General features: G+C 43.9%; 1 protein-coding gene across 1 annotated transcript in view; it reads left to right on the top strand.

Moving 5' to 3' along the window:
• The window catches only part of LOC126191176 (class A basic helix-loop-helix protein 15), a 132489-nt gene that overhangs the window by 75750 nt on the left and 31026 nt on the right, over nucleotides 1-25713 (top strand). The window contains exon 4 of the mRNA XM_049931951.1: nucleotides 16498-16809. Within this exon, the coding sequence (XP_049787908.1) occupies nucleotides 16498-16809 (312 nt within the window). The remainder of the gene's footprint in view (nucleotides 1-16497; nucleotides 16810-25713) is intronic.

Genomic DNA, 25713 nt, shown 5'->3' on the forward strand with positions numbered 1-25713 from the left:
TTGGGTCACGGAGTTGAGTATAGTAGCTATATCAGAACATGCATTTAATGTTTTGCAAGGGGATCAAATCCCCGTCCGGGGATTCGGGTTTGATTTTTCCGTGGTATTGCTGAATCACTTCAGGCGAATACCGAAATACTTTCTTCGAAAAGAATTGTCTCATATCCTCCCTCATCCTTGCTCCTTCGGAGTTCTCCGTCTCTTAAGAAACTGGTCATCGATGGTACGTCAGATTCTAATCTTCCTTCTAGTCAACACTCAAGAAATCAACGACTAAATTAAAATAATGCCACTCTCTCTTAGATGTGATCAACTTGAAAGAGGATCTAAAACTGCAGTCACAAATGAAATTGAGAAAGTGCATTCCACATTACTGAGCAATCGGCTGTTACAAGCATTTGAAACATCTGATACCAGAAGCATTTCGGATAAAATATAACGTTACATTTTACATAAAAAAAACAGAGAAGTGCGAATAGGACTCGCGCACCGAGGTTACGTAAAAACTTTATTATCTATAGATTGTTCATCCATCTACATCTACATCCATACTCCGCAAGCCACCTGACGATGTGTGGCGGAGGTTACCTTGAGTACCTCCATCGGTTCTCCCTTCTATTCCAGTCTCGTATTGTTCGTGGAAAGAAAGATTGTCGGTATGCCTCTGTGTGGGCTCTAATCTCTCTGATTTTATCCTCGTGGTCTCTTTGCGATATATACGTAGCAGGGAGCAATATACTGCTTGACTCCTCGGTGAAGGTATGTTCTCGAAACTTCAACAAAAGCCCGTACTGAGCTATTGAGCGTCTCTCCTGTAGAGTCTTCCACTGGAGTTTATCTATCATCTCCGTAACGCTTTCGCGATTACTAAATGATCCTGTAACGAAGCGCGCTGCTCTCCGTTGGATCTTCTCTATCTCCTCCATCAACCCCATCTGGTACGGATCCCACACTGCTGAGCAGTATTCAAGCAGTGGGCGAACAAGCGTACTGCAGTGTCCGGTGCAGAAACAAAAACGCTACTTCAGCACATGCTTCTCGGTAGGTTTTTGACCAAAAAGTAAACGTATCTCTAAATCTGAGAATAAAACAACTAAAATAGACTATCTCCATTGGCACCAAGAACTGATGAACCCTGCAGTGCAGATGCCACCTGCCTTTGTTGGCGGCAGCTTCATATTGGTCCCCAAGCCATCTGCAAGAAGAGGAGTTGACCATTACTGGCCAACCAAGAAATCTCAAATATCGACAATTTTTGCCTGTCATCGATATCGATAATGCCAAGATATTCGACCTGGACATTCGAAGACTTTCGAGAATGACGAGAGAAACATGTCGCTTTAAGTAATCGAACGATACAACAAGTTTACTAAACTTCCTGACGTGTGCCGGACCGAGACTCGAACTCGGGATCTTCGCCTTTCGCGGCCAAGTGCTCTACCATCTTTTTTTCATTGTGTTCGATATAGTTCGTTGCGCGTGGTTGAGTGGACGTCACAAGAGATCCGTTCAAGTTGATAGTTGATTCCTTTACTCAGTTTTTTTATTACAGAGACCATCTGAGCTACCAAAGCACGACTCACAATCCGCCGTCACAGCTCCAATTCTGCCAGTATCTCGTCTTCTACCTTCCAAACTTCACAGAAGCTCTTCTGCGAACCTTGCAGTACTAGCACTCCTGGAAGAAAGGATACTGGCAGAATTGAAGCTGTGAGGGTGGGTCTTGTGTCTTGCTAGGGTATCTCAGATCATAGAGCACTTGCCCGCAAAAGGCAAACGTCCCGAGTTCGAGTCTCGGTCCGACACACAGTTTAGTCAGGAAGTTTCATATCAGCGCACACTCTGCTGCACAGTGAAAATCTCATTCTGGGAACAAGTTTACTTTTACCAGTCACTGTTTATAGCCGCAACGCGTTTCGAAGGTTTATACCTCCATCATCAGGTGGACTTTCATGCCTTAGTACGACGTGTATGTGTTGTGTTACGAGTTTGAGGCAATTTGTGGCAGTGTCCGGCGCAGAAACAAAAACGCTACTTCAGCACATGCTTCTCGGGAGGTTTTTGACCTAAAAGTAAACGTATCTCTAAATCTGAGAATAAAACAACTAAAATAATCTCCATTGGCACCAAGAACTGATGAACCCTGCAGTGCAGATGCCACCTGCCTTTGTTGACGGCAGCCTTTTATTGGTCCCCAAGCCATCTGCAAGAAGGGGAGTTGACCATTACTGGCCACTTACGCTGCTCAACAGCGATTTCAATATCCTTACGCGAATTCTGGCTGGCCAGATTTAGAGTATCCTCCACCAAGTCGCCCCTACAGTACAGACATGTCTTGGTGCTAACAGCATCATCCAGACAGCGCTCAGTGATTACCATGATATCATCACACTTGCAGAAGTATGGCGTGTCAGTGGACTTGGACCACACTTCCGATAGGGTGTGTCACGACTATCTTGAGAAGGTGCTGTGGCAGCTGACCTTCTCCCAGTCCTTCTTAAGCATCATCTTGCGCCCTCTGCATGGCTCGACTGTGAAGGTTATGGTCAAGATCACTACTGCTCACTCTTTGAGGCAATATTGCCCCCAGTCGATGGTTATGTATGCCGTTGCCATGGATCCTCTGTTACACAGACTAATATGTTGGCTGCAGGGACTTACAGTGAGAGACCATACCCTCGTCTGCCATGCGTAAGTGGACGAACTGCTGTTTTTAGTGCACTGGGCTAAAATTGGTCCCATACCCACTCTGGGAGATGATCAAATGTTTGGGGGTTATTTTTATACCTGACAGTCGATGGACAGCACACCTTACTTTTACTCATCTCCTATAAGGCGTGCATGTGGATGTAGCAACTTGCTGCAATGTTTGAACATGGTTCAGCAGGTGGCTTGTATCAACATATACGTGGCGTCCAGGATACACCATCTGGTTATGCTCCTCAGTACGCCGAAGACGACAGCAAGCAGTTTACAGTCAGTCTCTGGTTACTTCGCCATTGTGGGAATGCTTATCTAAGTGCAATACGATACTTTCATCCTCCCTGCCACAAAGGACGGTCTCGGACTGGTCCATATGCAGGCTAGAACAGCTGCTTTGTACGTTTCACGATGATGAAGATGTAGAATCATCGCCAGCACAGCTTCACGGGAACTCCCGCCCCACCTCTCATGAACCACCAATTGCAGAGGCCATATATTTCACTGAGACTTCTCACCTTAAGGAGTTTTTGTAGATTTCATTTATGTCAGCGCTGACCTACCCAGTGAGTGATTGCAGAGGGCCCTTGATGTTTACTGCCAGATGATGCGAAGCCATCCCCAACATCCGACTGAAAGCCGTCTACCGCCGGTTACTTGCCAGGGGTCTTCTCAATTCCAATGGCAGAGCGATCTGGTCTACCACAAATATATGAATCGTCAGAGACTCAACTGCATATGTCTATCAGAGTCTCCGTTATGTCCCCAGTGCCATCTACCTCATACATATGAACACCACTGGAATGTGGGTCTGGTGAGGAGGTTGATGAGACTAATGTTGGCCCTCATTCAGCGAACGACCCGCCATTTTATCCACCTACTAAGGTGAATGCAGTGATATAGATCAAGGGTTGATCCTACTGTATCTTTACTGGGATGGTGAAAAACACTTTCTTGATTTTTGGACCTTTCTATTGGAATGTTCACTCATCTGCGATGCTACCCACACTACTGCCAATACTTTGCTAATTATCTGGATAGTGTCTTCCTGGACCTTCCCTGCAATTGGAGTGTGCTGGGTATGTGAAGCTAACGTTATGCATGTTAGTTTTACGTAATGGACCAGAACAAGTGGAGGAACCATACGAACCCTTTCTTTGTGAAGATGGCCCAGCTCTAATGGCAGGTTAGAAGAATCCATGGACATGTATATTAACAGTAGCAGCGGATGTAGTGTCTAATGGCGGCTCCACCGGAAGGATGATCTTTATGTGCTATTTATGCTTTAATATTTGTTGTTGTTGTTGTTGTTGTTGTTTAGTTAGTTTCAACTCTTGCCATTGCATTGCCACAATGCGCTATGTGGCGGGAAGCCATTATTTCCTTCCTACCTTTTCCCCATCCCATTTCCTTTACATTTCTTTCACACAGTTATTCATGAAAAGATACTGGCCAGTGATTTCTGGAAAGCAAAAAGAATTCGTTCTCCTGCCAGATCTTCAAGGTGTGAAGAGGAACTGAATAATACTATGACATACATTATTGTTGCCTTAATACGGCAGAGCAACCAATGTATGATTACAGTTTAAGTAATATCGAAAACGAGTGCAATCCGAATTATTTAATAGAGAAACAGTTCATAAATTGTCTAGGAATTTATAAACTTAAACTAGGCTGTTAACGTCTAACTGGATGCAGCGACTGAAAAGAAATACATTACAGTAAACTAAAATTTAATGTTGCAGTTTCAGTCTAGCATTCATACATAAACAACTTTTTTAATGCTGCTGTTTTGAGTGTTAAATTTATATAACTGTGTCTTTGTTGTTTACGGCTATCGTAAGTTGGTGAGGGATACCCAGTTTCAAAAATGTTCAAATGTGTGTGAAACCTTATGGGACTTAACTGCTAAGGTCACCAGTCCCTAGGCTTACACCCTACTTAACCTAAATTATCCTAAGGACAAACACACACACCCATGCCCGAGGGAGGGCTCGAACCTTCACCGGGACCAGCCGCACAGTCCATGACTGCAGCGCCTGAGACCGCTCGGCTAATCCCGCGCGGCGATACCCAGTTTCCTTAAAGTCATGTATTGTTTCGTTTTCTGAGCGGAGAATTTCGTACATCCTCAGAATTATTTGGTTTATGTTTTTTCTGCGCCTAAACGACATGGATAGTTGTGGCAAGTACCTGTCTTTCAGCAATGATCCCTTGCCTTTGGGTTGCGCCGATACACCATCCTTTGGGAGCTAGTCAGCATTCTGAATATCGCTTGTACCACTGTGGTTTTTAATTCAGACCACTTTCGTTGTCTCATTGGCGTTTCTACATTATAAAAGCTTTTGTATTATTTTAATAACGACTAATTTTATATTACTAGATATACTGTGCTCTCTTAACAAGTGTCCTCTATTACGCCAGACATTAATAATTCAGATGTTAAAATAAAAGGAGTATGGGTGATTGTTGAAAGAGAAACGAGGAAATCTGTTAAGGAATGGAAGGATTTAATTACACTCCTAGAAATTGAAATAAGAACACCGTGAATTCATTGTCCCAGGAAGGGGAAACTTCATTGACACATTCCTGGGGTCAGATACATCACATGATCACACTGACAGAACCACAGGCACATAGACACAGGCAACAGAGCATGCACAATGTCGGCACTAGTACAGTGTATATCCACCTTTCGCAGCAATGCAGGCTGCTATTCTCTCATGCAGGCGATCGTAGAGATGCTGGATGTAGTCCTGTGGAACGGCTTGCCATGCCATTTCCACCTGGCACCTCAGTTGGACCAGCATTCGTGCTGGACGTGCAGACCGCGTGAGACGACGCTTCATCCAGTCCCAAACATGCTCAATGGGGGACAGATCCGGAGATCTTGCTGGCCAGGGTAGTTGACTTACACCTTCTAGAGCACGTTGGGTGGCACGGGATACATGCGGACGTGCATTGTCCTGTTGGAACAGCAAGTTCCCTTGCCGGTCTAGGAATGGTAGAACGATGGGTTCCGGTTCACGTACACGCTGTCGCGGCATGCTACCAGTGTTAAAGACTGCGATGGAGCTCCGTATGCCACGGCAAACTGGCTGACACTGACGGCGGCGGTGCACAAATGCTGCGCAGCTAGCGCCATTCGACGGCCAACACCGCGGTTCCTGGTGTGTCCGCTGTGCCGTGCGTGTGATCATTGCTTGTACAGCCCTCTCGCAGTGTCCGGAGCAAGTATGGTGGATCTGACACACCGGTGTCAATGTGTTCTTTTTTCCATTTCCAGGAGTGTATTAAAGGAAAATAGCAAAACAATAAGTGATAGCAGTCAGGTAGCTAACATTCTTAATAATCACATCTTGGAAGAAGCTCACAAGATTGGCGTGGGGAGTACAAGGACTTAGGCAACAGAATACAGTTGGTAACAGTGCCACATATATACAGTCAAATCACAATTACTCCACTACCGGAAAAGAAATTACGAATGTGAGTAACTTTCTGAAGAAAGAAAGATTCCACGAAGTTGATGATAACCGAAATCAGTTACTGAAGGAAACTGAGCGTCATATATGCAGTGCATCATCAGAGCGAACATTTCGAGACAGGCTGAAATATGTTGTCATCAGACCACTTTTCCAGGAAGTTCCTAAGACAAATATTAATAATTGTAGGCCAGTCTTGTACTTACGTCTTTCTCAAAGGTACTGGAAAAGCTCCACTTGGAAGTACAATAACACACCAACCTCAAAACAAGATACTTCGTAAGACTTCGAAAAGGCCTCTCCACATAGCATACTGTTTTTTAGTACTGATCAGATAATAATAAATTCAAATGACGAAATGGCAATTGGTATCTCCTGTGAGTTGTCAAAAGTATGTTATCCAGCAATGGGGGGCTCAAATATTAAAGTATCAGTAACTTGCTCGTAACTGGTTTTCATCTTATGTAACTCAAAAACTTCAGTGTCGTATTAAGAAGCCGATGGTGTCTACACAACCAAGAGACATACTGTATTCAGTGTATGACCTGAATAATACAGGAATAGCACAAGGATCAGTATCGGATCCACACGTTTTCCTGTGTATAAATGAGCTACCAGCATATATTAAAGAGGCTGAAGTATTTCTTTTGTTGATGATGCAAGTATTATAATGGAGTCATATGGAGAAACTTCATTTGAAAAGCTAAACAAAAATTTCATGGCATGTTACCTGGTTCCCTTTATATGAACTGCTGCTGAGCTTACAGAAGACTCAACACCAACAGTTTCGTGACGTAGTGGGGAATACCGAGGCCGCTAGATGCCCAACGGCAGGGCATGCATGGGGAGAGAAGTAGCCATTGTGTTTGCAGGCAGACGATGATAGGGGAAATGCCGAGCGCTAGAGAAGTGCCATTCTAAACTGAAGCCTATGTCACATTTTTTGTAAATACTAAGCGTGGGCCCTCCACACCCATACTTCCATGGTGATCGTCCAAAAAGATCTACTGTCACCTCTGCTTTGGTTGGCGCCTAGAAAGAATTCTGCTGAAAATACAACAAAATTAGTTGTGTATTTTAGCGTTGCTTGTTAACCATTTGTGACTCTCAAAAGCGTCCTGAGTGTCGAATTCTGCAAACACCCTACTTTTCTCTTGTTGTCATGTTAAAATTTGCTTCTTTTGCCAAAATATAGCGCAGTTTCCACAATGTCATCTGATTAACATGCTGTGCAGATGCAATTGTGAGTGTATTCTGAAACTGTGGTCTGTTAAGTGAGGAAATGGGGAAAGATAAGAACAACAGCTTATGAAAAAACTCAACCTTGGTACAAAAACAAACTGTAATGTCTTCACTTACGCTGTTCCAAAACCCGCACCATTTCTCGTTTCAGTAGCTATTGTTGGTCCTTAAAAATTACATACTTTCATCGAAAAAGTCTGTATTGAGTGGAGGTTTTGCCTACTAATCGTTTGGTAAATAATCTCCTTCTGGTGAGATAAGTGACAGGTGGAGAACACCACCTAACTCTTTAGAAAAATGAAATATGTTAGCTGAATTTCATAGACAGCAACACATTATGTAATTTGCACCCAACGTAGAATCATAGCGATCCCTATTTTCCATTACATCCTTCTTTGAATCTCGCGCACTATCTTACCTAAATGCAGATATCACAATAACGATGACCGTTAACGAAGTGATGGGAACGTTATCATGGAGCTGACATACATTATTTGATCAAAAGTACCCGGACACCTGACTGAAAATGACTTAAAAGTTCGTGGCGCCCTCCATCGGTAGTTCTGGAATTCAATACGGTGTTGGCTCAACCTTAGCCTTGATGACAGCTTCCACTCTCGGAGGCATACGTTCAGTCAGGTGCTGGAATGTTTCTTAGGAATGGTAACCCATTTTTCAAGGAGTGCTGCACTGAGGAGAGGTATCGACGTCGGGCGGTGAGGTCTGGCACAATGTCGGCTTTCAAAAACATCCCATAGATGTTCTATAGGAGTCAGGTGAGGTCTCTGTGCAGGCCTGTCCATTACTAGGATGTTATTGTCGTGTAACCACTCCACCGTAGGCCGTGCATTATGAACAGGTGCTCGATAGTATTGGAAGATGCAGTCGCCATCCCCGAGTTGCACATCAACAGTGGGAAAGAAGAAGGTGCTTAAAACATCAGTGCAGGCCTCTGCTGTGATACTGCCACGCAAAACAACAAGGGGTGCATACCCCTCCATGTAAAACACGACCACACCATAACACCACCGCCTTCGAATTTTGCTATACACGATGGCAGATGACGTTCACCGGGCATTCGCCATACCCACACCCTGCCATCGGATCGCCACGTTGTGTACCGTGATTCGTCACTCCACACAACGTTTTTCCACTGTTCAATCGTCCAATGTTTACACTACTTATACCAAGCGGGGTGTCGTTTGGCATTTACCGACGTGATGCGTGGCTTTTGAGCAGCCACTTGACCATGAAATCCAAGTTTTCTCACCTCCCGTCTGTCATAGTACTTGCAGTGGATCCTGATGCAGTTTGGAATTCTTGTGTGAAGGTCTGGATAGATGTCTGCCTATTACACATTACGATCCTCATCAACTGTCGGCAGTCTCTGTCAGTCAACAGACGAGGTCGGCCTGCACGCTTTTGGGCTGTTCGTGTCTCGTAACGTTTCCACTTCACTATCACATCGGAAACAGTGGACCTAAGGAAGATTAGGGGAGTGGAAATATCGCACACAGACGTATGACACAAGTTACACCCAATCACGTGACCACGTTCGAAGTCCGTAAGTTCCGCGGTGTGAATTGAAAGCATAGAATAACACACAGCCCAATGTCGTATTGCTTGCAACAATAACGCGTTTTTTTTTTCACTGTTTCAGAGCAAATAGGACAACAAACGCAATATGTACGCTTTAGCGTTCCTTGCATTTACTCACGTGGCTCCAGTCATGGGCGTCTGCAGAAATTTATTCAGAGAGGGAGAGAGGGGGCCGAGACTCTAAAACTGCCATTATTTGTTTATACGAGTTGGCCATTTTGGGGACGTGTCGTGACACAAGAAGTAAATTTTATGTGATACATACACATCTTATATCTCAGGGAACTGACATGTATCCACTCAATATTGGGTACAGATACTCCGTATTCTAGTGTCCAGGGCGGAGGAGAGGGCGCAGGGTAGCTGCCCCCCCTCCACTTTCTCTCCCACCCCACCCCCCCCATCACCCCCCTTAGCCTTACGGACGCCCATGAACTGCATCAAGTAGCAGAAAACTAGAAACAAGCGTCTCTGTATCAAGTAGTGATGTGTCACAGTAAACTGTTCGTCAACGCTGTTCATTTCGAATCTCCCGATGATTTTGTTTCGTACGTCTTCTCCTCTATCCCCTTTGCTTTTTCTGATTTTTTTTTTTTGCCTGTCACAAAACTGCCCCTCCCTCCCGGAAACGAGGCTTCTTACGCTGCTCAAGGAGGCTTTAGTCAAAAATAAAAGAGAAGCGTGCTACCCTGTGTTTCACTGGGAGAAAAGCACTATATGAGTAAATTAACAGAAACTTTACACCTTATAGCGAGAGATCACCATTATTGTCTGTAAACCATACATGTAAGTAAAAAAGTATTAGGTCGGTGCATAAGCCCGCAGCGTTTCTGTTTTGTATGTTCGTATACCGGTTGCTAGGGGTTTTATTTATCGACTGTCACGTTTTATTTGTAGTCCACTGTTGCTACCTGAGTTTACATATCACGACTTGGAGATAGTGAGTGGAGCTATGGACGCTAGAAAATGGACTACCGAGTGGAGAAATCGGAACATATCCGACATATTCTCGGCTTGAGTTCAGTAGCGCGGAGACAGCAGTAGGGGCAGTCGGAAACATCTGCGCCGTGAGTGGAAATAGTCCCACTGGACAGAGAACGGCAAGAAAATGGTTGTCTCCTTTTAAGGAAGGTTATTTTGACTTTAGTGAGCCTCCAAATTTACGAATATCTTCAGAGTTTGATGAAGCTGCTTTAAACGCATTAATCCACATTAATCCCCGTCAGTGTTCTGGAGAACTGCCAAATATGATAAACTGTGATCATTCCAGCATCATGTGACGTTTGCATTTAATGGGGAAGGTTTCAAAAATCAGGTGTATGGGAACCACATGCTCTAAGCCAAAATCGCAAAAATATCGCGCATCAACAAAAGATAACGGTATGTAACTGGTGGAACAGCGACGGTGTGGTGTCCTACGATTTGCTTTCCCGAGGTGTAACCATCACTGCTGACATTTGGTATCAACAACTGAGACGTCTTGCAGACGTAATCCAAGAACGACAAAGAAGATTTCGTGAAGTGAGGCCACTCCACGATAACGTCAATCTGCTAGATTGACAAAAAACACTATACGGGAGTTGGGTTGGAAAGTCATTTCGCACCCACGTTATTCGCCTCATTCTGTGCCCACAGACGGTCACCTTTTCCGATTTTATTGAACACCCTTGAAGGAACTTCCTTACCGGATGAAAATGCGCTTCGCACATAACTCGACGAGTTCTTCGCCTCAAAACCACGTGATTTCTACAGTATCTGTATCTAAAAGTTACCCCACCATTGGCAGACTGTTGAAAATAGTGAAGGAGAATTTACATGATGATTTTTTCCCCAGTTCTGTTCAGTACCTCCTCATTAGTTACGTGATCTACCCATCTACGGATTGATCGATCAGAGGATGTTGTTGTTGTTGTTGTTGTTGTGGCCGTCAGTCCAGAGACTGGTTTGATGCAGTTCTCCATGCTACTCTATCTTGTGCAAGCTTCATCATCTCCCAGTACCTACTGCAACCTACATCCTTCTGAATCTGCTTAGTGTATTCATCTCTTGGTCTCCCTCTACGATTTTTACCCTCCACACTGGCCTCCAATACTAAATTGGTGATACCTTGATGCCTCAGAACCTGTCCTACCGACCGATCCCTTCGTTTAGTCAAGTTGTGCCACGAATTTCTCTACTCCCCAGTTCTGTTCAGTACCTCGTTATTAGTTATGTGAGCTACCCATCTAATCTTCAGCATTCTTCTGTAGCACCACATTTCGAAAGCTTCTATTCTTTTCTTGTCCAAACTATTTATCGTCCATGTTTCACTTCCATACATGACTACACTCCATTCAAATACTTTCAGAAACGACTTACTGACATTTAAATCTGCACCCGATTTAACAAATTTCTCTTCTTCAGAAACGCTTTCCTTGCCACTACTTATTATATCCTCTCTACTTCGACCATCATCAGTTATTTTTCTCCCCAAATAGCAAAACTCATCTACTACTTAAAATATCTCATTTCCTAATCTAAGCCGCGCGGGATTAGCCGAGCGGTCTGAGGCGCTGCGGTAACGGACTGTGCGTCTGGTCCCGGTGGAGGTTCGAGTCCTCCCTCGGGCATGGGTGTGTGTATTTGTCCTTAGGATACTTTAGGTTAAGTAGTGTGTAAGCTTAGGGACTGATGACCTTAGCAGTTAAGTCCCATAAGATTTCACACTCATTTGAACATTTTCCTAATCTAATTCCTTCAGCATCACCCGACTTAGTTCGACTACATTCCATTACCCTCGTTTTGCTTTTGTTGATGTTCCTCCTATATCCTCCTTTCAAGACGCTGTCCATTCCGTTCAACTGCTCTTCCACGTCCTTTGCAATCTCTGATAGAATTACAATGTCATCAGCGAACCTTCCCTGTTATGGCCCTCGACTCTTATAACTGCCATCTGGTTTCTGTACAAATTGTAAATAGCCTGTCTCTCTCTGTTGTTTCCCCGTGCCACCTTCAGAATTTGAAAGAGTGTTCCAGTCAACATTGTCAAAAGCTTTCTCTAAGTCTACAAATGCTAGAAACGTAGGTTTGCCTTTACTTAATCTATCTTCTACGATAAGTCGTAGGATCAGTATTGCCTCACGTGTTCCAACATTTCTACGGAATCCAAACTGATCTTCCTCGAGATCGGCTTCTACCAGTTTTTCCATTCGTCTGTAAAGAATTCCCGTTAGTATTTTGCATCCGTGACTTCTTAAACTGATAGTTAGGTAATTTTCACATCTGTCAACACTTGCTTTCTTTGGGATTGGAATTATTATATTCTACTTCAATTCTGAGGGTATTTCACCTGTCTCGTACATCGTGCTCACCAGATGGTAGTCAGGGCTGGCTCTCCCAAGGCTGTCAGTAGCTCTAATGGAACATTGTCTACTCCCGGGTCCTTTTTTCCACTCAGGTCTTTCAGTGCTCTGTCAATCTCTTCACGCACTATCGTATCTCCCATTTCATCTTCATCTACATCCTCTTCCATCTCCATAATATTGTTCTCTAGTACATCGCCCTTGTACAGACGCTCGATATACTCCTTCCACCATTCTGCTTTCTCTTCTTTGCTTAGAACTGAGTTTCCATGTGAGCTCTTGATATTCATACAAGTGGTTCTCTTTTCTCCAAAGGTCTCTTTAATTTTCCTGTAGGCAGTATCCATCTTACCCCCATTGAGATATGCCTCTACCCCCTACATTTGCCCCCTAGCCATCCCTGCTTAGCCATTTTGCAATTCCTGTCGATATCATTTTTTTCATTTTTGAGACGTTTGTATTCCTTTTTGCCTGCTTCATTTACTGCACTTTTATATTTTCTCCTTTCATCAATTAAATTCAATATATCTTCTGTTACCCAAGGATTTCTACTAGCCGTCGTCTTTTTACCTACTTGATCCTCTGTTGCCTTCACTATTTCAACTCTCAAAGCCCCCCTTTCTTCTTCTACTGTATTTCTTTCTCCCATTCCTTTCAATCGTTTACTAATGCTCTGTACAGCCTCTGGTTCTGCCAGTTGTTCCAGGTCCCATCTCCTTAAATTCCCACCATTTTGCAGTTTCTTCAGTTTTAATCTACAGTTCATAACCAATAGATTGTGGTCAGAGTCCACATCTGCCCCTGGAAGTGTCTTACAATTGAAAACCTGGCTTCTAAACCTCTGTCTTACCATTATATAATCTATCTGAAACCTTCCAGTATCTCCAGGCCTCTTCCATGTATACAACCTTCTTTTATGATTCTTGAACCAAGTGTCAGCCATGATTAAGTTATGCTCTGTGCAAAATTCTACCAGGCGGCTTCCTCTTTCATTTCTTACCCCCATTCCGTATTCACCTACTACATTTCCTTCTATTCCTTTTCCTACTATCGAATTCGAGTCCCCCCGTGACTATTAAATTTTCGTCTCCCTCCACTATCTGAATAATTTCTTTTACCTCATCATACATTTCATCAATCTCTTCGTCATCTGAGGAGCTAGTTGGCATGTAAACTTGTACTACTATGTTAGGAGTGGGCTTCGTGTCTATCTTAGCGACAATAATATGTTCGCTATGTTGTTTGTAGTAGCTTACCCGCACTCCTATTTTTTTATTAATTATTATACGTACTCCTGCATTACCCTTATTTGATTTAGTATTTATAACCCTGTATTCACCTGACCAGAAGTCTTGTTCCTCCTGCCACAGAACGTCACTAATTCCCACTATATTTAATCTATCCATTTCCCTCTTTAAATTTTCTAATCTACCTACCCGATTAAGGGATCTGACATTCCACACTCCGATCCGTGGAATACCAGTTTTCTTTCTCCTGATAACGACATCCTCTTGAGTAGTCCCCGCCCGGAGATCCGAATGGGGGACTATTTTACCTCCGGAATATTTTACCCAAGAGGACGCCATCATCATTTAACCACACAGTAAAGCTGCATGCCCTCGGGAAAAGTTATGGCTGTAGTTTCCCCTTGCTTTCAGCCGTTCGCAGTACCAGAACAGCAAGGCCATTTTGGTTAGTGTTACAAGCCCAGATCAGTCAATCATCCATACTGTTGCCCTTGCAACTACTGAAAAGGCTGCTGCCCCTCTTCAGGAACCACACGTTTGTCTGGCCTCTCAACAGATATCCCTCCGTTGTGGTTGCACCTACGGTACGGCTATCCGTATCGCTGAGGCACGCAAGCCTCCCCACCAACGGCAAGGTTCATGGTTCATGAGGGAGGCGATGAGAGGATACGGAATAAAAAAGATCTAATGAACGTATGTCCGGAAATGCATGGTGTCGATGTTAGAGGCCATATATTCAATCATTTTGTTACAGAGACTGCTCTGTACCGTGCAGCCTCAGTTACAGTATGCATGGTTTCCTCCTAGAGAATGGTACTGTTCCTCATGCGTCATACCCTAGCGCCCTTCCTGCCATAGTGATTGGTAATATTGTGTCTGATTCACATCTCTTGCTGACTCACCTTGTAGTGGATGTGGTATAGCGTTGTACACAATGGTTCCATATTCGAATCGACAGCTTGCCGACATGGTGTTTACTTGAAGAAAGGCAAATGGCAATGAGCGGCGGGCAGCAAGGTTGTATCAGGAGACCTAACACAGCCGACAACCACCTCAGAGTTCAATGTTTGCAACAGTGTTTCGCCGTTTATCTGAGACAGGGTCGTTTCAGTAAGCAGTAAGTCATGAAGGACGTACCTGAAATGTGCAGACACCAGACTTGGAGGAAAATTTGATTAACACTGTGGAAGGCGAGCGCCGTGTCAGTACCAAGCAGTTGGACCGCCAGTACAAAGTAAGTCAGACGACTGTGTGAAATATTCTTCATGACAACTTTTACTACCCTTATCACTTACAGCGTATGCGAGACTTACTGGCGACGGACTTTCCACATCGGGAGCAGTTTTGTTACTGGTTACTTCAATAGACAACCACGATTCCAGGATTGGTGTCACCCATCCTATTCACACATGAGGCCATCTTTACGCATAGTGGTATCTTCAATTTTTATAACAGTCATCTGTGGGATAGTATGCAGAACCTCCATGGTATGATGACAGCGAATCATCAGCATCGGTGCAACCGGATTGTGTGAGTCGGGATAATTGGCGACCCTATTTTGGGACCAAGTCTTCCTTCCACGCGGCCTAAAAGGCCGCAACTATCGGCGTCTCTTGAGATGAATTTGCACCCCCTCTGGAAGTTAGTGCCATTGATGATTCGAACGGTTATTTGGCTGCTACATGATTCTGCTCCAGCCCACTTCGCCGTTAACGTCCGGACGCATCTCAATCGTGCCATCCCTGGTCGATGGATCGGACGAAGGGGTCCAGTTGCTTGGCCTGCTCGTTCACCAGATCTCAACCCCTGCGATTTCTGTCACGGGGAACTCTCAAAAGTATCGTGTATGCAGAGCCCATTCCAGATATGGAGAGACTAGAGCAGCGTATGCATGCTGCCTTTGATACTGTTCGGATGCAGCCTGGCCGATGTGAACGTGTGAGACAGAACACGCTACAGCGGGTTCATGCGTGCGTTGAGGCACATGTAAATCATTTTCAACACATACTATAACTGTGGCTGCATGGTACAGCGCTTATTAGACCGCAGTCTCTGTAGCAAATTATGATTGAATTAATGGTCTTTAGCATGGGAACAGTATATTTCCGGACGTAAGTTTATCAGACCTTTTTTGTTCTGTATCCTCTCATCGAATAGTCCCTAGAGCTTGTTCAAAAAATGTTCAAATGTGTGTGAAATCGTATAGGACTTCACTGCTAAGGTCATCAGTCCCTAAGCTTACACACTACTTAACCTAAATTATCCTAAGGACAAACACACACACCCATGCCCGAGGAAGGACTCGAACCTCCGCCGAGACCAGCCGCACAATCCATGACTGCAGGGCCCAAGACCGCTCGGCTAATCCCCTAGAGTTTGTAACAGGTGGAAGAAATCACCCTGTATTATTGATGACTAAAGGCTACGTTGTGTGTATCTGTTTTACTTAATAATCTTAAGGAAAAACGCTACGAACTTACGCACCAACCCAGTAAGATCCAATACATCACCCGGCCGCGGTGGTCTAGCGGTTCTAGGCGCGCAGTCCGGAACCGCGCGACTGCTGCGGTCGCAGGTTCGAATCTTGCCTCGGACATGGATGTGTGTGATGTCCTTAGGTTAGTTAGGTTTAAGTAGTTATAAGTTGTAGGGGACTGATGACCACAGTAGTTAAGTCCCATAGTGCTCAGAGCCATTTGAACCATTTTTGCAATACATCAGCTGAAGTGATTCCAAATGCCTCAGTACTTTGTAGAATATTTCCTTGCCTTCTGACATGGGAAGTTTCACGATACGACGTACAGTGTCCTATCGAGAACACAATATGTAGATGTGTGAAATGTGTGGGGGTATTGCACGTAATCAGATTTCATGTCCAACTTGCAGGTATATCAGACTGCTGACTAACGTCCTCGACTGGCAGAAACAGCAACAGCTGCAACAACAACAGCAGCAGCCCCAAAAGTACTTCCACAACAACAACCACAACAGCAGCAGCAACGGGCTGCAACACCACATGCACAACGGGGGCAGGCATCGCGACGTGGGGGTGCAGCCGCTGGTGAAGCGGGAAGTGGGGACCGCAGCGAGTGTCCTCAAGAGGGAGCACAGCAACGGCCACGGCACCAATGGGCTACTCGTTCTCACCACGCCCGCCATCAAGGTCGAGAGGGACGAGGACGACGAGGATGACAACAGGTAACTATAAAAATACTGCCACTCTTTTCAGTTTCCTTCATGGTGCGCAGCAGTCTTAAAGAGGCGTGTGACAGAAAGGTTAGTGTGAACAGATTCCCACTTACGAGGAGAACATGGCAAGCATCATCATCCGATTTGCCAGGAACCTTGCTCAGTGTAAGGGGAGTCAAACTAAGTGGAGATTTGCCTCGGCTAGGACTGTTGAAACACGTGAGGACTGTTGGAACACTTGAGGCAATACTGACCTTACGACTTATCTTAGAAGAAAGATTAAGGAAAGGCAAACCTACGTTTCTAGCATTTGTAGACTTAGAGAAAGCTTTTGACAATGTCGACTGGAATACTCCCTTTCAAATTCTGAAGGTGGCAGGGGTAAAATACAGAGAGCGAAAGGCTATTTAAAATTTGTACAGTAACCAGATGGCAGTTATAAGAGTCGAGGGGCATGAAAGGGAAGCAGTTGTTGGGAAGGGAATGAGACAGGGTTGTAGCCTCTCCACGATGTTAATCAATCTGTATATTGAGCAAGCAGTAAAGGAAACAAAATAAAAATTCGGAGTAGGTATTAAAATCCACGGAGAAGAAATAAAAACTTTGAGGTTCGCCGATGACATTGTAATTCTGTCAGAGACAGCAAAGGACTTAGAAGAGCAGTTGAACGGAATGGACGGTGTCTTGAAAGGAGGATATAAGATGAAATCCAACAAAAGCAAAACGGGGATAATGGAATGTAGTCGAATTAAGTCGAGTGATGCTGAGGGAATTAGATTATGAAATGAAACACTTAAAGTAGTAAAGGAGTTTTGTTATTTGGGGATCAAAATAACTTGGTTCAAATAGTTCAAATGGATCTGAGCACTATAGAATTCAACAGCTGAGGTCATCAGTCCCCCAGAAACTTAGAACTAATTAAACCTAACTAACCTAAGGACATCACACACATCCGTTCCCGAGGCAGGATTCGAACCTGCGACCGTAGCGGTCGCGCGGTTCCAGACTGAAGCGCCTAGAACCGCATGGCCACTGCGGCCGGCATCAAAATAACTGATGATGGTCGAAGTAGAGAGGATATAAAATGTAGACTGGCAATGGCAAGGAAAGCATTTCTGAAGAAGACAAATTTGTTAACAAATGGCTCTGAGCACTATGGGACTCAACTGCTGTGGTCATAAGTCCTCCAGAACTTAGAACTACTTAAACCTAACTAACCTAAGGACATCACACACATCCATGCCCGAGGCAGGATTCGAACCTGCGACCGTAGCGGTCGTGCGGTTCCAGACTGTAGCGCCTTTAACCGCTCGGCCACTCCGGCCGGCAAATTTGTTAACATCGAGTATAGATTTAAGTGTCAGGAAGTCGTTTCTGAAAGTATTTGTATGGAGTGTAGCCATGTATGGATGTGAAACATGGACGATAAATAGTTTGGACAAGAAGATAATAGAAGCTTTCGAAATGTGGTGCTACAGAAGAATGCTGAAAATTAGATGGGTAGATAACATAACTAACGAGGTGGTATTGAATGGAATTGGGGAGAAGAGGAGTTTGTGGCACAACCTGACAAGAAGAAGGGACCGGTTGGTAGGACATGTTCTGAGGCATCAAGGGATCACAAATTTAGCATTGGAGGGCAGCGTGGAGGGTAAAAATCGTAGAGGGAGACCAAGAGATGAACGCACTAAGCAGATTCAGAAGGATGTAGGTTGCAGTAAGTACTGGGAGATGAAGAAGCATGCACAGGATAGAGTAGCATGGAGAGCTGCATCAAACCAGTCTCTGGACTGAAGACCACAACAACAACAACAGGACTGTTGATATTTTTAATAACATCGGGAACCCGGTATATCGATATTTAAAACGTATCATTATTGGCTCTCAATACATCGAAAAGTATCGATATGTCGACGGAATAAGTATGGACGTAGCTGCCTATAAAAATATCAGCTGCACGTTGTAAATACACTGCCGGTTTTAGAGCTGTTTATTTTAGTACTGATTAATTAAAAGATATCCTGCACATCAACAAGCTAGCAGCCTGCCTATCCCCCTTAAAGCAACAATTGAAAGGAAAACGATGCACGTTCACAATTGGCGATAAGAACTTTGCTAACAGCGGTAACTGCATGTAAGTGGCACAATAAAAGGTGTAAGATGGTTCCATCACTCGGTTTCGTCACATAACGGATTCGTCTGGAACACTTCATGTCGACTCCCCTGTTTTTTTCATTTCTGCCAACGCCGGCGACCTAACAGTTGTAGTTTCAAAATTGCATGATGAAGCTAAACGTTTCAGTTTCAGTCGGTATTTTTTATATCGGAATGTTCTACTACAATTTCGAAACAACAACTTCATATATTTACCGAAAATTGTGAAAAAATAATACAAAATAAAAATATCGGCACTTGATATTACCATTTTGATATCGATATGTGGGGAGAAAAAATATCACAGGTATATGTCTATACTTTCTGGATAAAGTGTCAGTGTACTGATATATCGATATTTTGTCCACGGCTGTAGCCTCGGCTTATCTGCAGACATTGAACCGTTTCTAAAAAAAAAAAAAGAGATATCAAAGTCTTAAATGTATTTTAGAGGCATTTTATGTGCCTTTTAGTGAGAGATCTAGTCAGACGACATGATGGCTTCGTGGTTAGCGTCGCGTCTTTTTAACTTTCCGCCCCGTCTTCGAAACGCGATTATTGTTTTTATTTATTTCATTTAATTTTATAGTTTATTGTTTTCATGCACCTACCCATGTTCGTAGAAGATTACTACACGAATGTTTCTTATCAAACTGAGGGATGCAAGGACGTTGTATTAATTGTAAAATTACAACTGGGTTGCACAGTAAATGCACACGTTTATTACATACTACGAGGATTGGAACTTAAATAGTGACAACTATTTATTCACAACCGATACAAAAGAGTTACATGTTTGCACCTGTCACTGCCCTTCAAAGTAGACACCAGCGTTGTATAGAACCAGTTGCCAGGGATGTGGAAGACATAGTATACCGTTAGCAGAGCCTGTTCTGTTGATGATGCGAATGGAGTGGTCTACTGCCTGTCGAATTTCTGGAACAGTTTTGAAGCGAATGCCTCGAAGTGGTTCCTTCATCTTCGGAATCAAATAATGTCACAAGGACTTAAGTCCGGGGAGTATGGTCGATGGTACAGTACTTCCCAGTCCCATCGAGCGAATAGAGCAGCCACAGCTTGCGCTGTATGTGCCCGCGCATTGTCGTGCAAAATTATGGGTGGGTTGCGCAGAACGTGTCGCCGCTTCTTTCGCAAAGCTGGTCACAGGTGATGCTCCAAAAACGAACAGTAATACGACTTAAGTCCTTGTGACTTTGATTTTATTCCGAAGATGAAGGAACCACTTCGTGGCATTCGCTTCAGAACTGTTCCAGAGTTTCGACATTCAGTAAACCGCTCCATTCGCACAATCAACAGAACAGGTTCTGCTAAGGGTATATTACGCCTTCCACATCGCTGGCAACGGGTTCTACACAACGCTGGTGACTACTCTGAAGGACAGTAACAGGTGCAAACATGTAACTCTTTTGTATCGGTTGTGAATAAATACACTCCTGGAAATGGAAAAAAGAACACATTGACACCGGTGTGTCAGACCCACCATACTTGCTCCGGACACTGCGAGAGGGCTGTACAAGCAATGATCACACGCACGGCACAGCGGAAACACCAGGAACCGTGGTATTGGCTGTCGAATGGCGCTAGCTGCGCAGCATTTGTGCACCGCCGCCGTCAGTGTCAGCCAGTTTGCCATGGCATACGGAGCTCCATCGCAGTCTTTAACACTGGTAGCATGCCGCGACAGCGTGGACGTGAACCGTATGTGCAGTTGACGGACTTTGAGCGAGGGCGAATAGTGGGCATGCGGGAGGCCGGGTGGACGTACCGCCGAATTGCTCAACACGTGCGGCGTGAGGTCTCCACAGTACATCGATGTTGTCGCCAGTGGTCGGCGGAAGGTGCACGTGCCCGTCGACCTGGGACCGGACCGCAGCGACGCACGGATGCACGCCAAGACCGTAGGATCCTACGCAGTGCCGTAGGGGACCACACCGCCACTTCCCAGCAAATTAGGGACACTGTTGCTCCTGGGGTATCGGCGAGGACCATTCGCAACCGTCTCCATGAAGCTGGGCTACGGTCCCGCACACCGTTAGGCCGTCTTCTGCTCACGCCCCAACATCGTGCAGCCCGCCTCCAGTGGTGTCGCGACAGGTGTGAATGGAGGGACGAATGGAGACGTGTCGTCTTCAGCGATGAGAGTCGCTTCTGCCTTGGTGCCAATGATGGTCGTATGCGTGTTTGGCGCCGCGCAGGTGAGCGCCACAATCAGGACTGCATACGACCGAGGCACACAGGGCCAACACCCGGCATCATGGTGTGGGGAGCGATCTCCTATACTGGCCATATACCACTGGTGATCGTCGAGGGGACACTGAATAGTGCACGGTACATCCAAACCGTCATCGAACCCATCGTTCTACCATTCCTAGACCGGCAAGGGAACTTGCTGTTCCAACAGGACAATGCACGTCCGCATGTATCCCGTGCCACCCAACGTGCTCTAGAAGGTGTAAGTCAACTACCCTGGCCAGCAAGATCTCCGGATCTGTCCCCCATTGAGCATGTTTGGGACTGGATGAAGCGTCGTCTCACGTGGTCTGCACGTCCAGCACGAACGCTGGTTCAACTGAGGCACCAGGTGGAAATGGCATGGCAAGCCGTTCCACAGGACTACATCCAGCATCTCTACGATCGTCTCCATGGGAGAATAGCAGCCTGCATTGTTGCGAAAGGTGGATATACACTGTACTAGTGCCGACATTGTGCATGCTCTGTTGCCTGTGTCTATGTGCCTGTGGTTCTGTCAGTGTGATCATGTGATGTATCTGACCCCAGGAATGTGTCAATAAAGTTTCCCCTTCCTGGGACGATGAATTCACGGTGTTCTTATTTCAATTTCCAGGAGTGTAGTTGCCACTATTTAAGTTCCAACCCTCGTATATGTGTGTATGGTATGTTGAGGGATTACAATCTTTTTTAAATTCTCATGTTGTGCTATTTCATTGTCAAATCAATTCTTATATTAATTCTTGCATTTTATTCATATGTTTATTCTTCAGGAAGATATGGTGCATTCCCTTGGATGATACCGATCGTAGAAACATTCGAAACACTGAACTCCAAAGAACATAACACAGCGCGAAGACAGGTTTGCCACAGTGACATTTCTTCGTATGAATCCCACTCTGGAAAGATACACCGTCAACATTAGTGAAGATTTAGCGCGTTGGCAATCGTTTTGCGATGAACCAAGGATAATGAATCACTTTTCCGGAAGCTAACGCTTGCAATTGATTAAGAATTAAGGTATACTAAGGGAATTTTACCGAAGACAGTTTGATTTTTTCTTTTTTTTCTTTTAGTCATTCATCAGACGTACAATTAGTAGACGGATAAGGACAACGTTATATCAGTATTCACCGGAAAAATTGCGTGGTAATCTTCTACAGGAAAAACAAAAGGTAAAAATTGGGTTTCGATCACGAGGCGCAAAATTAAAAACCCGCTACGCTAACCGCAGTCCCACCGTTTCGCCAGATCTCGTGCAGTAAAAGGCATATAAAGTACTTGGAAAATATTCGAAAATTTTGACAGGTTTTTTTTTTTCAGAAACGGTCGACTATCTACGAATCAGTGGAGACATGCGTTCGTTTATTTTGACCACTGTTCTATTGAGCAGTTTACGGTACTCGCCGTGTTTTCCTCGTTAGTCACAATTAAAGCAATTTTTAATACATCATGACATTTGAAAATGTTACGACAGACCGGAAATGGACAACGGATGTCCTGCAGTAGTTTATTATTTGTCTCCGCCCCCCCCCCCCCCCCCCCGTTATTTTAACTCCTACCTTAGGCACGAAAATAGTGCCCCTTTCGACAGGTTTCTAAAAAAATGGTTCAAATGGCTCTGAGCACTATGGGACTCAGGTCATCAGTCCCCTAGAACTTAGAACTGCTTAAACCTAACTAACCTAAGGACATCACACACATCCATGCCCGAGGCAGGATTCGAACCTGCGACCGTAGCGGTCGCGCGGTTCCAGACTAAAGCGCCTAGAACCGCTCGGCCACCAGAGGCCAGCCCGACAGGTTTCTGTCAAATGTGCTGATCAGCCAAAATACTACTGCCACTGCCCATCGCAAGACTAGATTGGCGCCTCGTGGCACTGCAGTCTAGCGACTATACGTATCGTAAATAGCGAAATCTACCTACATAAATAATGAAAACAGGTTATATACCTGGAAGGGGCCTGGACACAAAGGAAGGTTTTAAGTAAATTACATAATTGTTAAGACAGATATTAGAAAACCAGATTTTAAACTGCAAAACTTTTCCAGGGGCGGATGTGAACTGTGACCATAATTTATTGGTTATAAACTGCAAACTGAAAGTAAAGAAATTGCAAAAAGGTAGAAAATTTGGAGAAGAGATCTGGCTAAGCTGAAAGGACTAGAAGTTGTTGAGAATTTCAAAGAGATGATTAGGCAACGATTGACTGAAATAAAGGTAAGATACACAATAATAGACGATAGGTTAGCCTTGAGAGACTAATTAGTGAAGGCAGCAGAGGATCAAATGAGCGAAAGGTCAAATCCCAGTAGCAATCCTTGGATAACGCACGACATACTGAATCTAATTGACGAAAAGGGAAAATATAAAAATGCAACAAATGAAGCAGGCGGAAGGGAATAAGTACAAATGTCTAAAAAATGAGATTGACAGGAAGTGTAAAATGGCAAAGCAAGAATGCCTAGACGAGTAATGCGTGAATGTAGAAGCATGCTTAACTAGGTGAAAGACACTACAGCAAAATTAGAGAGACCTTTGGAATGTGTAAAAGAAGCTATGCCATTACCACGATTTCAGACGTCAAGCTTTTTCTAAGGAAACAACGGAAAGTTGAAAGGGGGAAGAAATATACAAAAGGGCTACACGAGAGAAACAGTCTTGAAGGCAATACTAAAGAAAGCGAAGAGGAAATAGATAAGGAAGAGATTGAACGCATGGTACTGTGAGAATAATTTCACAGAGTACTGGACCTACGTCGAAACAAGGTCCCAGGAGTAGAAGTAGTTCCCTGAGAACTGTTGAGATTACTGGGAGAGCCATATGTCACAGAAAAATTCCACGTTGTGAGCAAGATGTATTTGACTGGTGAGATACCCTCTGACATCAAGGAGAATGTAATGAATACAGTTACAATGAAGAAAGTGGTGACGGGTGTAAATATTACCGAACTACCATTTTAACAGCTTATTCTAGCGAAATACTGAGGCGAATTATTTACAGAGGAATGGAAAAACTGGTAGAAACCGACCTAGGAGAACATCACTTTGGGTTCCAGAGAAATGTAGCTTTATTCATCCGTAGATCTCTTTTTACAAGGACATAGAACATGTCAAAGTATTTACAAGTTTAGACCAATTTAAAATAAGCTAATTCATATACACATATATACAGACTTCTAGTTAGAGACAAACATTAGATTTCCTCCTGGTATACAATACTTTTTTTTACAAACAACTTATTAAATAATGTAATGCCACACTGTTCACTCATATCTCACTATCAGTCACTGACACACACTATACACACATTGTTTCATTACACTTCTCTCACTACACACACACACACACACACACACACACACACACACACTGGTGATCTCTGGACCATTTTCTGTACCGCAACTTCCCATTTGCGCTATCGTGAAAAACCGAGTCAGCATCCCTCCATAATGAGTGAGATGTTGAGCTCAAAAAGAGGAAGAGGTGTTAGTATTGTGCTATGCATAGCTTGAGGGGAGAGTGTTTCTAGAAAGGAAAAAAGAAGGAAAAATAACATAAAGTGAACATGTTATGTGGAATGTTAGGTTTTTTATAATCATCATTATTATTATTTATTTGTATAACATTTTTCATCAAACCCCTACTCTGTTTTATCTAAGTAATCCTTCAATGTATATAATGTATTGCATAACAGGTACTTTTTTAGCTGCCTTTTTAAATAAGTGTATTTTTGTAATTTTGCGATGTAGGAACAAACTAAGCAACAGTGACTCTTCGACTTATCTTAGGAGATAGGTTAACGAAAGGCAAACCACTATTTCCAGCATTTGTAGATTTAGAAAAATCGTTTGACAATTGTGATTGGAAATTGTGTGAAACACAACATCCTTTTAAATAAATTAGAATTCTATGGTGTCACGGGCAGTGCTGCAATATTGTTCAAGTCATACCTCGCTAACAGGAAACAAAGGGTGTCAGTGCAAGGGACTAGTGAATTAAGTCATCGGTCATCATCAGAATGGGAAGAAATTACATGTGGTGTCCCACAAGGATCCATCTTAGGGCCATTGCTGTTTCTTGTGTACATTAATGATCTCTCATCAGTTACACTGCCAGAGGCAGAGTTCATTTTGTTTACAGCTGACAGAAGTATTGCAATAAATAGTATGTCGAATGTAGTTCTAGAAAGCTCTGCTAATGATATTTTCATGGATATTAATAAATGGTTTAAAGCCAACTCACTGACATTAAACTTCGAAAAGACTCACTATATGCAATTCAGAACCTGTAAGAGGTTTCCACCCAGCATATGCATAAAGTATGAAGAAGAGCAGATAGAAGAGATTAACAGTCTTAAATTCCTGGATTACAACTTGATAATAAATTCAGTTGGGAGCAGCACACCACAGAACTGCAGAAACGCCTTAACAAATCTGTATTAGCAATTAGAGACATAGGCGACATAAAAACGAAAAAGCTTGCATACTTTGCCTACTTTCATTCCAT

This window comes from Schistocerca cancellata, chromosome 6, assembly GCF_023864275.1.
Source record: "Schistocerca cancellata isolate TAMUIC-IGC-003103 chromosome 6, iqSchCanc2.1, whole genome shotgun sequence".
NCBI classification, from domain to species: domain Eukaryota; kingdom Metazoa; phylum Arthropoda; class Insecta; order Orthoptera; family Acrididae; genus Schistocerca; species Schistocerca cancellata.